Source organism: Quercus robur, chromosome 3 (assembly GCF_932294415.1).
Source record: "Quercus robur chromosome 3, dhQueRobu3.1, whole genome shotgun sequence".
Taxonomy (NCBI): Eukaryota; Viridiplantae; Streptophyta; class Magnoliopsida; order Fagales; family Fagaceae; genus Quercus; species Quercus robur.
The window spans coordinates 63,691,474-63,706,273 of record NC_065536.1 but is presented as its reverse complement, the minus strand read 5'-3'; the positions used below and the strand labels follow the sequence as shown (position 1 = coordinate 63,706,273).

The 14,800-nt window shown below is 32.8% G+C and overlaps 1 protein-coding gene across 2 annotated transcripts; it reads left to right on the top strand.

The window, feature by feature from the left end:
* Positions 1-5,027: 5,027 nt before the first annotated feature.
* On the top strand, positions 5,028-11,573 carry LOC126718853 (transcription termination factor MTEF1, chloroplastic). 2 transcript variants are annotated; one of them, XM_050421207.1, is made up of 2 exons: positions 5,028-6,055; positions 11,217-11,573. In XM_050421207.1, exon 1 carries the CDS (start codon positions 5,115-5,117, stop codon positions 6,042-6,044), a length of 930 nt encoding a protein of 309 aa, XP_050277164.1. In that variant the 5' UTR covers positions 5,028-5,114; the 3' UTR covers positions 6,045-6,055; positions 11,217-11,573. The 2 variants fall into 2 exon arrangements, with proteins under 2 accessions (XP_050277164.1, XP_050277165.1); XM_050421208.1 differs by lacking the exon at positions 11,217-11,573 and adding an exon at positions 7,584-9,307.
* Positions 11,574-14,800: the final 3,227 nt, after the last annotated feature.

Here is a 14,800-nt window from a genome sequence, read left to right as displayed (position 1 = left end):
TTGTTGCCTTGTTGGAGCTCATAAGCACTTAAAAAAGAAAAAGAAAAAGAAAAGAAAAAATATATGCAAAAAAGTTTATTTTGTTAATGTATAAATTGATGGGAAACATTTTTTTTAATGTATAAATTTAGTAAAACTGGCCTTATTTTTTTCTTTTTTAAGAAGGAGCCCGTTATCATTTGATTGCTTGAAAGCTTTCATTATTATCAAACTAGAAACTTTTGAAATATCTTGATTTAAAAGAAGAAAAAAAAATGAAATATCACTCCTCTTATTTTTCTTTGGGAGGGAAAAGTTAACGAATATCTAAGCCTATTAATTTATAAAAAAATTTAAAAATTTTTTTATAGAAAAATAAAAAAGCAACTCTTTTTTTTACGACTTTTTATAGTTTTTATTAATGTGGTATTGAAACTTTCTTAATATAGTCATTTAACAAATTTCCCAAGGGGCACTTATCAACAAGACCCTTTCTAAATCAAAACATAACTATTAATTAGCCATTATTTTAGCAGTTGTATTGATTGAGTAGTTGACATGGGTTTAAACCTTGAACTATATTGGATATTTGTTATAGAAGTACGAAAAAGATTGGGTATAGAATAATGTAAAAAAGAATGAAGCTGAATTTTAATATATTTATAATATTAATTGCATAATTATAATATTTATGAAGTCACTGATTCAATTATAGATTCGATTCCTTTTGGACCAAAAAATTGAGAACTACTCACTTTTGATTCTTTGTCCAATCTAATTTTTAAAACTATAATAAATCCCAATTTTTTTTGAGAAGAAAATCCCATAATTAATATGACTTTTATTTGATTTGTAGATCATGGGAAGTTAACTACAATGTTTAATTTTTCCAAGAGTTATCTTTTTCGTCTCTATTTATGTCTCTAGACTATTCAAAAAATTCTTTACTCCACATTTTGATTCTGGTTTTACTTTTGAGGGGAAAAAAAAAAAAAAAAACCATTAAATGTCTATATAGACTATATTCATCAAATTAAGTTTGTACTTATATTCTCAATGTCATATAGGTTTTTATTTTAAAGTTGACCCTAGTATTGTCTACTCTCCCCTATTGGCTACGGATATATACATCAACAACTCATTTGCTTAGTGAGTTTCTGCAGAAACTCAGGACGAGTTTGCAATCATGCAAGTCACTGAGAGTGTATGCTAAAGAAAGAACGAATGCAAAGATAAGAAGAGAGGAAGGATCTGTTTTGCACATCAGAAAGAATGTACAAAAAGTTTTTATTGATCAATCTGTCTTAAATTGATCTAAACCTCTATATTCATACTGAATAATGAACATTTGTGTCACTAACTACCAATGACTGCTACATGTGATTAGACTAAATTGTAAATTTTATCATTTAAGTTTGGAGTCAATTTGATTTTATCTCTTAAAGTTTTAAATTTTGAATTTAGACCACAGCATTTTTTAACATTTTGATTCGAGCCCTTCCATCTATGTTTGTTATTGAAATGGCTTTTAAGTGTAACCTCATGATTTGTTGTACTTTTTCTATTCAAAACTATTGAGCACTAAGAAAAGAATTAATTTTCTTTATTTTCCTATTTGAATCCTTTTTTAGGTAAACAAAAAGTATTTTTCTAATTTCCCTTTTTTGGTTTTCCATTTTTTTCCTCTTTCTATTTTTCTATGTCTAGCTATCGTTGACCTTCTTTGGCTACTAGAGTTGTAATGAACCAAATTGTTCATAAATAGCTTGGGCTTGACTCAATAACAAGTTTGTTCATGTTTGTTTATTTGTTCATAAATAAACCAAGCTTGAACCTTAGTTTTATGCTTATTTAATAAATGAGTCAAGTCCTATAAAAAAAAATGTTCATGAACAGGCTCGTGAACATTAGGGTTTGATACAAAACAAGCTAAGCCTAGGCTCGTTAATGGGCTTGTTAATAAGCTTGATATTAGTTTGACAATTAAACTGATATCTTACTAAAACTTTAAGCAATTGGGAATTGGAACCACGTGTCCAAACCAAATAGGCTTGATATGGGCTTGATAATGTACTTGTGTTGAATCTCAAGTTCAAAAGCTTGATATTGAGTTCAAGCTTGACTTGAGTAATGAATCAAGCCGAACTCAAGCTTTTAAACTTTTTGACAAGATTGAGCTCAAACATCATTTATAGACTTGGTTCGAACTTGAGGCAAGCTTGAATACTTTATTTTCATTGTCAAGTCAAGCTTAAACATTTGTTACTCCACAAAACTCAATTCATTTAGAACCTTGGCTACTCCATTGGTCCCTTCTAAAAAGCCCAAAACAACACCAAACTCCAAGCTCTAGCCACCACATTGTCATTATCATCACCATCAAGGAGCCACTCTATAACAATCATGGCCAAGCCCACAAAACTAGTAACAAGCCACAACCTATACCGCACACCATCGCCAAACAGATCAAAGCCAGTTTGCCACTGACACAAGCCCATTACCAACAATTGAAATCCTGAGACCTATTCACAAATTGGGCTCAACCCTCCTACCTAAAAAAAAGGCCTCAAATCAAAACCAAAAGCCAAGATCGATTCGCAATAGACATGAACAAATGGGCTTGAATCTAAGCATTAAATAATTTTAGGGTCTAAAATCCATTTTAAATGTTAGGAGGTAAAATTAAAATGACTACAAACTACTCTTTTTTTTTTTTTTTTTTTCTTTTTTTTTCTTTTCTGAGAAACAAAAAATGACCACAAACTTAGACGAACACAATTTGCAATTTATTCCAATAGTCAATACCTTTTAAAATGGTACTAATAAATAGGCATTTGCTATTTCTATATGGTTTATTGATCATTACGACACGACTATGATGGTAGGAATGAAATCAAGTGGGGGCCCAAAGGGGCCTAGGACCCCGGTCTTAAGGAAAATATATATATATATATATTACAATTTTATATTTGGCCCCCTCAATTAAAATTTTGGGCCCCTCCCTTACAATTTTACATTGATTACAGTATTTTATTGTAAGATCATTTTCATCAGTTGTAAAATAGTATAAGACCTCAAATTTTCCAAATCAACTCCAAAATGCACCTACATTAGTTTATGTTTCATTGTGCAAAAATACATGTGTGCACACATGTATTTTTGCACAATGAAACATAGACTAATGTGAGTGTATTTTGGGATTAATTGGAAAATTTTACACATTTACTGTAACTATGCAAATGAATATTTTAATAATTATTTAGATTGAGAGTAGTGATTTTTGGTTGAGGAAAAGAGAGATGATTTGGGATAATGATAAAGAATTGATAAGGAAATAGTATTATGATGAGAGATATTTTGAAAAGTGAGTATGTAAAATAGAAAGAGTAGGTTATTATACTAAAATAGACAAATTTTTGCAAGAGCCGGTGTAAATGTTATAATGTAGTAAGAAATAATGATATTTTGTGTCTTTGTTTTTGTTAGTAAATAATTGTATTATAATGTATTAAGAAACAATGATTTTTGTGTTATTGTCATTGTTGATAGTTTGTTAATACTAAATAGATACTTATTTAGAATTTCATTATTGTTTTTTTCTTTTTTTTAACTTATACTCTGGCCTCCCTTAACTCGAAATCCTGTGTCCATCCCTACATGATAGTCATTTTTAGTTATTTTACCTATGAATATGATATAATTTGAGTTTATGGTGTCCTTTCCATGAGAATTACTTGTTATCAGCATACCAATTGTTTTTTTTTTTTTTTTAGGTGGGGTTTGGATTCGGCTTATTGCGTCCATGTTTTGCTTTCAACGCGTTTCAGCCTCTTTTTTTTTGTTGGTAGCCACATTTGTTGACTTTTTATCCGTGAATAGTGCACCTATGTACTGTTCATGGACCCATAAATTTCACTTTTCAACAATTTTTTCATTAAAAATGGGTCCCACGGTACTATTCACATATTTAAAAATTATTTTAATATAGTGTTTTCAGTTTTTAGCAAAATAAGTTATATCCAAACGGATCCTTAATCTCTAAATAAAACTTAAGAATAAAACCTTAGATGCAATAGGTTAAGCTTCCAATTAAATTCATTCTTACGATTACATTGAATTGTTGCACTTTGAAATGATTAAAGGGTGCATCTAAGTTGTTGTACTTTTTTAAAAAGAAACAAACACATAGAAATAGATGGGACAAAAGATGGGATTTATATACAAAAGTTATAGACTATTGGTCAACGCACAATTAATTGTCATAGCTCCACCCAAAAGTTTTAGCGAAAAATGGGGTAAGTAATTGTCCCTAAATTGAGCACAATTATGATAGTTATAGACTTATTGGTCAATGCACTCTCTTGACATATAGTCATAACTCTTAAATCTTTTTTATTGGATCAAATGTCGTAGCTCCTTCATCTAATATCTCATATAATAAAAGAGTGAGAGTTTGAAACCCCTTTACATTAAAAACCAATTAATATCTTGATATGTTGATAAAGAAATCATCGTGGTTCAAATGGCATAGATTGAATTTCTATGGTATTAATTTTTTTTTTTAGGGTAAATTACAAATTGCACCTCTAAATTTTGGGAGTGTTTGAATTTCATATCCTGAAATTTCAACATATGGATTTTACTCTTTCAAGATCTATTCCGTTTTCATCAACTGTCCCTCCATTCATATTTTCCACTAAGTGTCAAATAAACTTTTTACAAATATTTAATTTGTCCAATTAAATGATGCCACATTATTTTTGTAGCTTAAAAATATTTAAAAAAAAATTAAAAATGACTTGACATTATTTTATTAGAAAAATAAACACTTTTTTTTTTTTTTTTTTGAGAAAGATAAACTAAACACATGTGCTAAATTTACATAGTACTTAACAGAAAATATGGATTAACAGACTACTTATGTAAAAGGAATAGAACTTCAATAAACAAAATTCAAATTCTAAAACTTTAAAATATAAAATCTAACATAATATAGTTTGCAATCTGCACTTATTTTTATTTGAGAAAGAGATGATATTTTTTTTCTTTTCTTTTTTTTGAGCATGAGAAAGAGATGATATTGATACATGATATAGAGCAATATCTCCTGTAGAAGTTCCCCTCGAAGCAAAACCATGCTAACAGAGATGATAATCCGACCCCTCCATCTCCCTTCTCAGGCTCTCCTCATCCCTCACTCCTCTAAACCCTCCAAAACCCCTTCTTCTTCTTCTATTCTCAACACCAAAAACCCACCTTCTTCTTCTTCTTCCTCAGACTCAGGCCTCCTCTTCCGCCAGAAAATCCTCTACCTTGAAAACCTCAACGTCAATTCCCACAAAGCTCTCCAACTCAACCCAGATTTCCGTTCCACCCCACTCTCTTCCCTCCTCTCCGTCGAGCAATGCCTCTCTTCGTTTGGCCTCACTCGCTCTTCCCTTGGTCGAATTCTAGACATGTACCCACAGCTCCTCACCTCTGACCCTCACACCCAACTCTACCCCATCTTTGATTTCCTTCTCAACGAGGTCCGAATCCCATTTCTTCACATTCCAAAGTCCATAACTCGATGCCCCAGAATCTTAGTTTCCAGTGTCCCAAACCAGTTAAGACCCACTTTCTCTTTTTTGCAAAACTTGGGTTTTGTGGGTCCTCATTCAATCACTTCTCACACCGTAGTGCTATTGGTTTCAAGTGTGGAAGATACTCTTTTGCCAAAGATTCAGTTTTTGCAAAGTTTGGGGTTTTCTCATGAGGAAGTGGCTACCATGGTGATAAGGTCACCTGGGTTGTTGACTTTTAGTATTACAAATAATTTGCTCCCCAAGGTGAAGTATTTCTTGGAGGAAATGAAAGGGGATATAGTGGAATTGAAGAGGTTTCCTCAGTATTTTTCGTTTAGTTTGGAGGGGAAGATTAAGCCTAGGCATAGGCTTTTGGTCGAGCACCGTTTGTCGCTGCCATTGCCGGTGATGTTGAAGGTTAGTGATGGCGAGTTCACTGCGAGGTTGATTGACTTGCGGTTGCGGTTGCGGTTGCGGTCTAGGTCTATTGAGGGGATGTAAATGGCTGTTTAGTAAGTTGGCTTGGTTCTTTTATGTTTTATATTGGAATTGATAGTGAGAATGTGATTATTTGGAATTGAATGTTTACAGTTTCTGCAATAAAAAAGAAAGAATTGAGTGTCTATCTATGGAGTGGAATTATGTGTTCAATTTTGTAAATCTTATGTTTAAAGTAACCATTTAGATATGATATGGATGGTAAAATGCACATGTAATGTGAATTATTTCACCTAGAAAGATTGTTTGAAGCATAACATGTACATAAAGAGAGCATGCTGCATTTTGCACAATAACAATTGTAGTGGGATATTGAATTATTCTTTGTATTGAGGAGCTTTTAGTTCCTAGAAATTTTGAACGCAAAATTCTCATGTACTAATCCACACTCACAATTTAATTACACAACTTAAAAGACAAAATTAACCCAAGATTTCTCACTCTTAACACTTACAATTGAATAAGAAAGTGATTTGCTAACCCACACTCATATTTTAATCTCACTCTTATCTGTTTGCTTCGTCCCTGTTCTCAATCTTCTCTCTTTGATGCGGGAAGCGCAAGGAAATATTTTTATTTTGCAAATCAATTGTATTTTTATTTTTCAACTGTAATTTAGGTCCTAGTAGTTAATTAGGTAATCAGTATTTTAGAGTTTTGCAATTAAATAATTAGGATCTTCCTAATCATTTAGAATTTGGTTTGCTTAGTCAATTAGATTAGGGTTTAGTAGTCTATACAAGCACAATAATGTACTCCTATGGAGACGGATTATTTTGATGATGAATAAAATTTCTTTTGAAATTCTACCAATCGCCTGGTGTTGGCCCCTAGAGGCTCTCTTTTGCTTAGTACTGATTCATAGGTTACCTATCCTTTATTTTACTATTCTTTAATGTTTATGTTGCATTGTTTGGTTTTGTCCTGCATCACTCTCACTTATGTTTACCATTAGAAGTGAAGAGCTGTTTTAATGATTAGGGGTTCAATTAATTTCGTGGCTAGTTATTTACTGCCAATTTGGGGGCTTCTTCAAGTGGTTGTGGCAAAGTCAACCTGGGTGAGTGTGTGAGCATAGTCAAGTTTTTTGAACGAGTTGGTGAAGGCAAGATGAGCCAAAAAAAATTGTTTTTGTAAATTAATTTGGTCCGATTGGCTGTTTTTGGATGTGAAGTTTCATTGGGTAATGCTTGAATTCTATGTCATTGGATGTGGATTTCATTGGGTATGGGTTCATTAGGAAATACTTGATTCTTGTTACTGGTGTATATGATGATGGATCCCTTTACGATTAGCCTGATGCTTTTCCTTTTTGCCACTTTCACATACACTATTTGTAGTGTTATTTTGGATTGCCATGCGTTGTGCTTCCTGTCTAATGGAATTATTGGAGGCTTTTGAAATGTGTATAACAACTATGGTGAAAAATAATGGTGAATGAACTGATCAGTGCCTGGATGGAAAGGAAAATTTGTAATTGTCACCCCCTTCCACCCCCCCCCCCCCCACGAATTTGCTAACCAACTTTTCTTCCCTATGCAGACAGATTGAATTTTGTGGGCCCAAGAGGAACACGCCCGGCTGCCTGCATTCTATTTATCCCCCCTCCCCCCCTTTTTGTTTCAACCAAACAGGGGAAAACTGTATTCTCCTGTCGTCCATTTCTTCCCCCTCATTTCTTTCCACCCAACCAAATGCATTGTTACAGATATTAACATCCAATGAATGTGATTGATATGTGGTGAGGGGAAATCATCCTTAGGGTAGCCTTTTTCAAGTTGCACAAAGTTGTATGCACATTCTAACCTTTTTGTCCTTGAACAAGAGCGATTTTGACTAGCCATTTAGGAATGCATTCATTGCTAAAAGCTCTGCTTAGGATTACTTATCAACCACAACAAAGCTTGTGTCCCAAAACTATGGGTTGGCTATGGATCCTCAACAGGTTAATAAGGGTCTTTCACATGTATTCTTCTCTTGCTTAGTATTAGTTAACAATTTCTTTTTAAAATTTTCAGACTCGTGGAATATTATTCAATGTTTGTTTAATAGGCATGAAACCTCTAAGAGGCTGCTTGGAGGTCATGAGATGTTAAGGTCATGTTTGGTAACTGTTTTTGTTTTCTTTTTTCATTTTCTTGTTTTTAAGGAAAAAAGCTTGCTTTTTTTTTTTTTGGTTGTGTGTGTTTTCAAAATGAAAAACATGTTTGGTTAGTTGAAAAGAAAAGAAAAAAAAAAAAACATTTTCTGTCATACCTTGTTATCTTCAAAAATCTATTGAAGTAGTAGTAATTTTATGGCATGAGGTTATATATGGGGACACTGGGACACAGATTCATACGAAACACAAAAAATACCCATTTGACAATATCAATTAGCCTTACATCAACAATTGACACTCAACAATAACAAATTATACCAAACACAAATCAGCTCTAGTAATTTCATAATAATCCATAGTCAAAGAAAATGGAAAAGAGCCCAAAAAGAAAAGCAAAATAAGAGAATGGTGTGTACCTTTGAGTGATTGGGTCCCTAAAATTATGAAGCTCTTCAAAATATGTGGAAGACTTGCACATATCTGCTATAAATCACATACAACAAAAATTTAGAATTAGGAAAGGTGAATGAGAAATGGACTTGGCATGAAGAAAAAGAATAGTAGAATCCGACGAAGAACAGAAAGGAACCACGAAGGAGAATCTGATGAAGAACAAGTACTTATGTGGTTCTCTCTGTCAAGGTTTTCAACAATGCCTCCGTGAGGAAGTTGAGGCACAGAGTAGATATAGGGGTTCAAATGTGTGGGATTTAAGATAATCAATTTTAAGCGCGAAAGTTTAAGAGAAAAAAATATATTATGCATGAGAATTAAAGGGGAAAAAAATTCTAGGAGTGGGAAAGAGAGTAAAAATAATATTAGATTAAAACAAAAAAAAAATTGTTGTTAGGTGGCTCAAACCAGTGTGCCGGTTCATTAAAGTTGCCTGTAGTCATTGTTTTCTCCGTGTTTTGTAAGCTTTAGAAAACTGAAAAATGAATACAGCCGCAGCTCTGTTTTCAATTTCCTTCATAATATGGAAATTGGAAATAGTTTTTTGTTTTTTTCCTAAAATAAGTTACCAAACAAGTTTTTTGGCATAGGAAACAAAAAATTGTTCTAGAAAATAGGAAATTAAGGAAAAAAAGGGTTACCAAACATAGCCTATTATTTTTTCCTTCTCTTTTTTTTTGGCTGGGGTGGTAGGGAGGGAATGGTTGGATTTTTTTTAAAAAAAAATCTATAAGTAAAAACTTCATTGAAAGTACACAGGCAGTGTGCTGTGATACCAGCAGAATATCTAAACTAAATTGCAATGGAAGTACAGAAATCAAGTAAATCAGGCAAAGAACTGAAAGTAGAAACGCCCAATGCATTTGCCCACTCAAACAAAGTCTGAATGAAGGATAGCTTCAAATCATGAATCAATCTTTCATTCCCCTCAAAAGTGGGCACATTCCTTTCCCTCCAAACACCCCACATGAGGCAATGGGGGAGTGGCTGGATTTGGAGGTGTTATATGTTCAAAGCCCTTTTATTTAATTCTCTAATGTCCTCTCATGTGTGGCTGCCCTGTTCCTCCTTTTGAATAAGTAGTATTTTCTGAGTTTTAATTTTGCTAGGATTTATACTGGTTCTTGGCAATGACGTGGACTGCATGTTTTGGTGCAGTTGTAAGAATATAACGAGATTTAAACTAAAATTGTAGGTCAGGGTTTGAATTGGAAGGTTTAACATCAATTAAAAATGTTTCAATTGATGTTAAAGGTAGCTTCTGCTTTGTTTTATAAGCTAAAAAAACTTTATTCTACTCACTGCTGGGGGCAAATATCAACTTTTTGAGGAGTCACAAAGAATGGAAGTGAATGAAGTATTGGAGGTTCAAAGAAATAAATTCTATAGTACTAGGTTTTGTTAGGTATTTGTGAAAGGGTAACTTTAACAAGAGCTTACATCTAAAGTCTGAAGAATATGCTACTTTTGGTAACTATGCACCTGCAGCATTTTGTTGCCAACATCAGCACATATTTCTGGTGTTCACATTTTTTGAATCCTCATGACTGGGACTGGATGTGTATATCCAAGCATGTTTTTCAGAAGGCAGCTTGAATCACAAGCAAGTGAACGCATTTTTTCTGCATTTGGCTATTCGTTGAATTTGTTTTCAAAAGGAGTACTTCTATCCTATAATTGCGCCTATACAAAAAATCATATAATTGCATTGATTTGAGTGCATTCTGGACCTGCTGTTCAGACCTATTTTTGCAGAGTAGTAAACATAACCTAAATTTTATGATAGTTCTTAAGTCTTCTATGTGTGTCTGTGAGTTAACAGAATCCTATATCATAAGATTGTTACACTTAAATCACTTAAGTTTTCTTTTCACATGTTGGCTCAATCTCTTTCATTTCTTATACTGCATCTTACTACACACGTAAATTTTGCACAAAAATTACTGAGGCTGAATTCTACCAACTGAATGATCCTAGATTTGATTGATTTCATCCTTTTAGGTTGTCTGGAATAAATCATGCATCTTTTTGCTGAATAAACATGAAACTGTCATTGTCAATATTTTTGGGGACCAGTTGCCATTTTCAAGTTAGCATCATTCAAATTGTGTAAGATGATTGTGAAGGTGATCTGACCTCTGGAATCCTATGATTGCAATGAGTAGGCTGATTTTCAGAATATAGTTTGTTTTCTGTAGTGTGTTTCATCATTGGTTCCCTTTTCCTACTTAGGATGAACTTTTGACACCCTATTGAGTTCTCCAGATTTATGAAAGTTGTGGATTCATGATGGCAAATAATTCATATAGGCCTGACTAGGTTTGTCTGCTAATGTGGTTTAGTGGCCACTATTTCACATTTGTTTTGTCTTCCTCCTTTCGTACTTATTTAGCATGATAGAGAAGGAAAAGTGGAATATGAGGTTTGTATCATGGCTTCATTTGTGGATGGAAATTAGGATTATGCATTCTGAATGTTGTTTTCCAATTGTCATGTATGTTAAGCTATTTGATAGGTCGGTTTATCCTAAGGTACTGTTCTGAATCTTGCAAAAAAAAAAAAATAATAATAATCTTGACATGTTGATTGAGGATAATGTTTGCCATTATCATGACATGCAGACACTGGGGCCTTGATGTAGCTGGAGTTTGCTAGTCAGTTGATTTGTGTCACACACGTCTTTGATGTTTCTTTGGTTGGCTTCTATTCTATATGCCAATCAAACCAGACAAGAGTTCTGTGTTGAGTGTCCACTTGTTATAGAATCATGTGGCGCCCTATAGCTTAACTTCCATGAAAATTTTGTTCTGTTCTCTATCTGAAGTCTCAATATAATCTTGTCAAGTCCTATTTTCCTTCTGTGCTGGGAGTAGGGATGAGTAATTCCTATAAATATGTACATATTCATGTTAAAAACTGAACTAAAATTCCTATAATCATAATAGTCATCTGGTAGTCTTCTGCCCTCTTGTATCTTATTTTATGAGACCTGGACTGGCACAATGGGCTCCTATAATTATAATAGTCACCTGGTAGTCTTCTGCCCTCTTGTATCTTATTTTATGAGACCTGGACTGGCACAATGGGCCAAGTGGTGCAGACACCACACTATAGCACATCCGTGGAGATTATTATTTGTGTTATCTTTGTCTTTATTTGGGTTTATCATTAGTATTTGATTAGTATCGTATTAGTATTTGAGATTGTTTAGGATTCATATTGGGAGAGTTTATCCTTATTATTGTAATTCTTGGAAGTTGTATATAAAGCTCTAGATGATTTCTTTTGTGTTCAGACTACGATTAATTATTATCTAGATTATTTGCAAAGTTTGCATTGCGTTTGATGGTGAATCCAAACAACCTTAGGCGGTGAAGCCTAAGGTCTACAGCGGGATTAATCTAGGTGGGAAGCCTAGGTTGTCCTACATCACCAAGCCTTTATTAGGTTGGGTATCAGCTCAAGTACCTCAAAGCTCCCCTCTTTTTAGGAAAGCATGGGTTGTCACTGTATCTCCCTAATTGAAGTGTAATGCCTTAAACTAATGTAATAGTTTTAATTTTTGTCAAAAACATTGTAGCTCAATGGCATAGCCTGCAAACCAGGATTTGAATCCTTTCTTCCCAACTGTTGTAACTATCAAATTATATATATATATATATATATATATATTTCTGTTTATAAGAATGTAATGAGATAACTGTTGCTGCATTGGGAGTGACTACCTTAATAGTATACAACACAGATTAGTATATATCTTTATGTATATTTTATCTGTTTTAGACATATTACAGTATATCTTAAAGTTTTCAAGAAAAATAACTATCAAAATATTTTAAAATATATCTAAAATTAAATGATTTTTTTATGACAATTAATTTGTAATTCCTCCTGTCACATTGAGATTTGAGAATACACATCCAGGAGTGTCTTCAGCATGTTCTTGTTGACACGGATAAACTGGACATACAAGCTGGACACTTTGGAGTGTTGTGCTTCTTATACTGTACCTTTTTATTTTTTTTCCCTTTCTTCATCTTCTTCTTTAAAAATAGAATCTTAGACTGTACCTATATTCATGTAATAGTGTATGGTGTTGATACAAAGGAGGATAAGCTTTTTTGTTGTTCAAACGTAATCAGAACATGGTTGCCTCAGAAAGTTGAAGATGATAACTGAATTGTCATCTCCAACAATTTTCATAGAGCATTTCGAAGAGATTCTGATACCTGTGTACTTGGGTTACTCCACAGCTATGACACTACCTTAAATTTTGTTGTCTAGCCTTTGATAAATCTTTTTATATATTTTCAATCCAAATTGCAGAAAACTCATTTCCCAATAATGAGTAGATAGAATACTCACAATTCCTGCAAGTTATGTAATGATTCAAATCATCATTCATGTATACTATTAGTTATATGATACATACTGGTCATGTGATTAAAATACACGTAGACAATCAATATGAATGGTCATACAAAAAAATTATAGGAGATTTAGACAATCAATGTAATAGATCATAGAAGATTTGCTTAAACCAGTTTAGAAACAATAGATTAGAGGTGATTTAGACAATCAAAATGAATGGTTATGCACTTAGCAATAGAATGTGGTCATGCAATGGAGGAAATTTGTTTAAACTAGCATTTGATACATTCTCTCTCTAAAAGTTACAACCGTGGAATCATAGTTCCAGTATTTGATGCACATGACTGCACACCCAATGAGGCCATGAGACACTACCGTGGATGTGACTCAGTGGTAGAAGTTATTGTATCGCTTCACATAATACTTGACAAGAGTTAAATGGTTTGAGCAGTGGTGCGGTGCTTCAACAAATGTGTTGTGCCGACGGTGATAGTTCCGTCAAAATCTTAATGGTACACGTGATATTACTCATTATTGTCACGTGACATGGAATCAATGAGTCCACTAAAATCCCATTTTTTATTATTAAAAAAAAAAAAAAAAAAACATCAAAAGGCACATAGGAGTCATAAGACAAGTGAATTTTCTTTTCCGCATGTAAATGTGAATATGGAAACCAGCGTTGGAATACTTTTTCCCATTAAAAGCAACTGAGTGAGGAACCTTTCTAGATTACGTGAAATTAATCAGTTAGTTTAGTATTTGACACTCTGAAACACTGATGCAATGCCCTTATTTAATTCACCGATACGCCAAAATTCTAAGTCATTTCTCTGCCTTCGATTCTTGGAAATGAAATGACCAATCACAACCAGCTCTATATCTTATTCGCACGGAAATAACTAATAAGATGTAAACCATATCCCGATTGGTTATATACAAAGAAAAGTATGTACATGATTATAGTCTTTTTTATTGTAGGCAATAGGCATATATGAGTATGACATATGGCATCCATAAAACCATAGGTTGCAACTCAATTATGGGAGACCCAATTCAGATTTGTCAATTTGGATTGGTTTGGTTCAGTTTTTTTTTTTTTTTTTTTTTTTTTTTTTTTTTTTTTTTTTTTTTTTTTTTTTTTTAAATTGATTCAATTTTGGTTTTATAAACTTTGAAACTAAAGAATTTGTTTCTGTTCTATGATTAGGGGTCGTGTTCACCAACTCAACTTGAATTGAACTTTGTAAAGTATAATATTTCAAATATGTATGTCTTAATACTATACCTTATTGTTGCCATATGCACTTCCTAATTCATTATATTTATTCAAGGCATAAAAGACCATGCTTCCTACGTCAGTCTTTTACTAAAACCAAGTTCCCTAATACCAAATATTGGCCTAACTATAGATTTTTCAACAGCTAGTAACACACAACAATAATATTCAAGAAACTTAGAAATTAACACATAAAAGGTATATATAAATGAACTTCTATAGATAGATATAGTACAAACTTTCCTTAAAAACTCTTTGAGATAGTATATAAATTGCTTCACACTTATTTACAGACTCTGAATTAATATATACTTTTATTTCTTAGTTGGATAATTGTAGGTTGTGATACCAGTTACAAACAAAAGGATAAAAATAAAACTTCCTCTATTATGAAAATGAAGAATGAAGAACTTTTATTATTCGTTGCATTTCTTTACAGAAGTATTCGCCTATATATAAGAAGAATGAAAAATACGAAAACAAAATAGTAGGAATCACCTAAGATCTTCCTCTATTATGAAAAAGAAGAATGGAGAACTTCTATTATTCGTTACA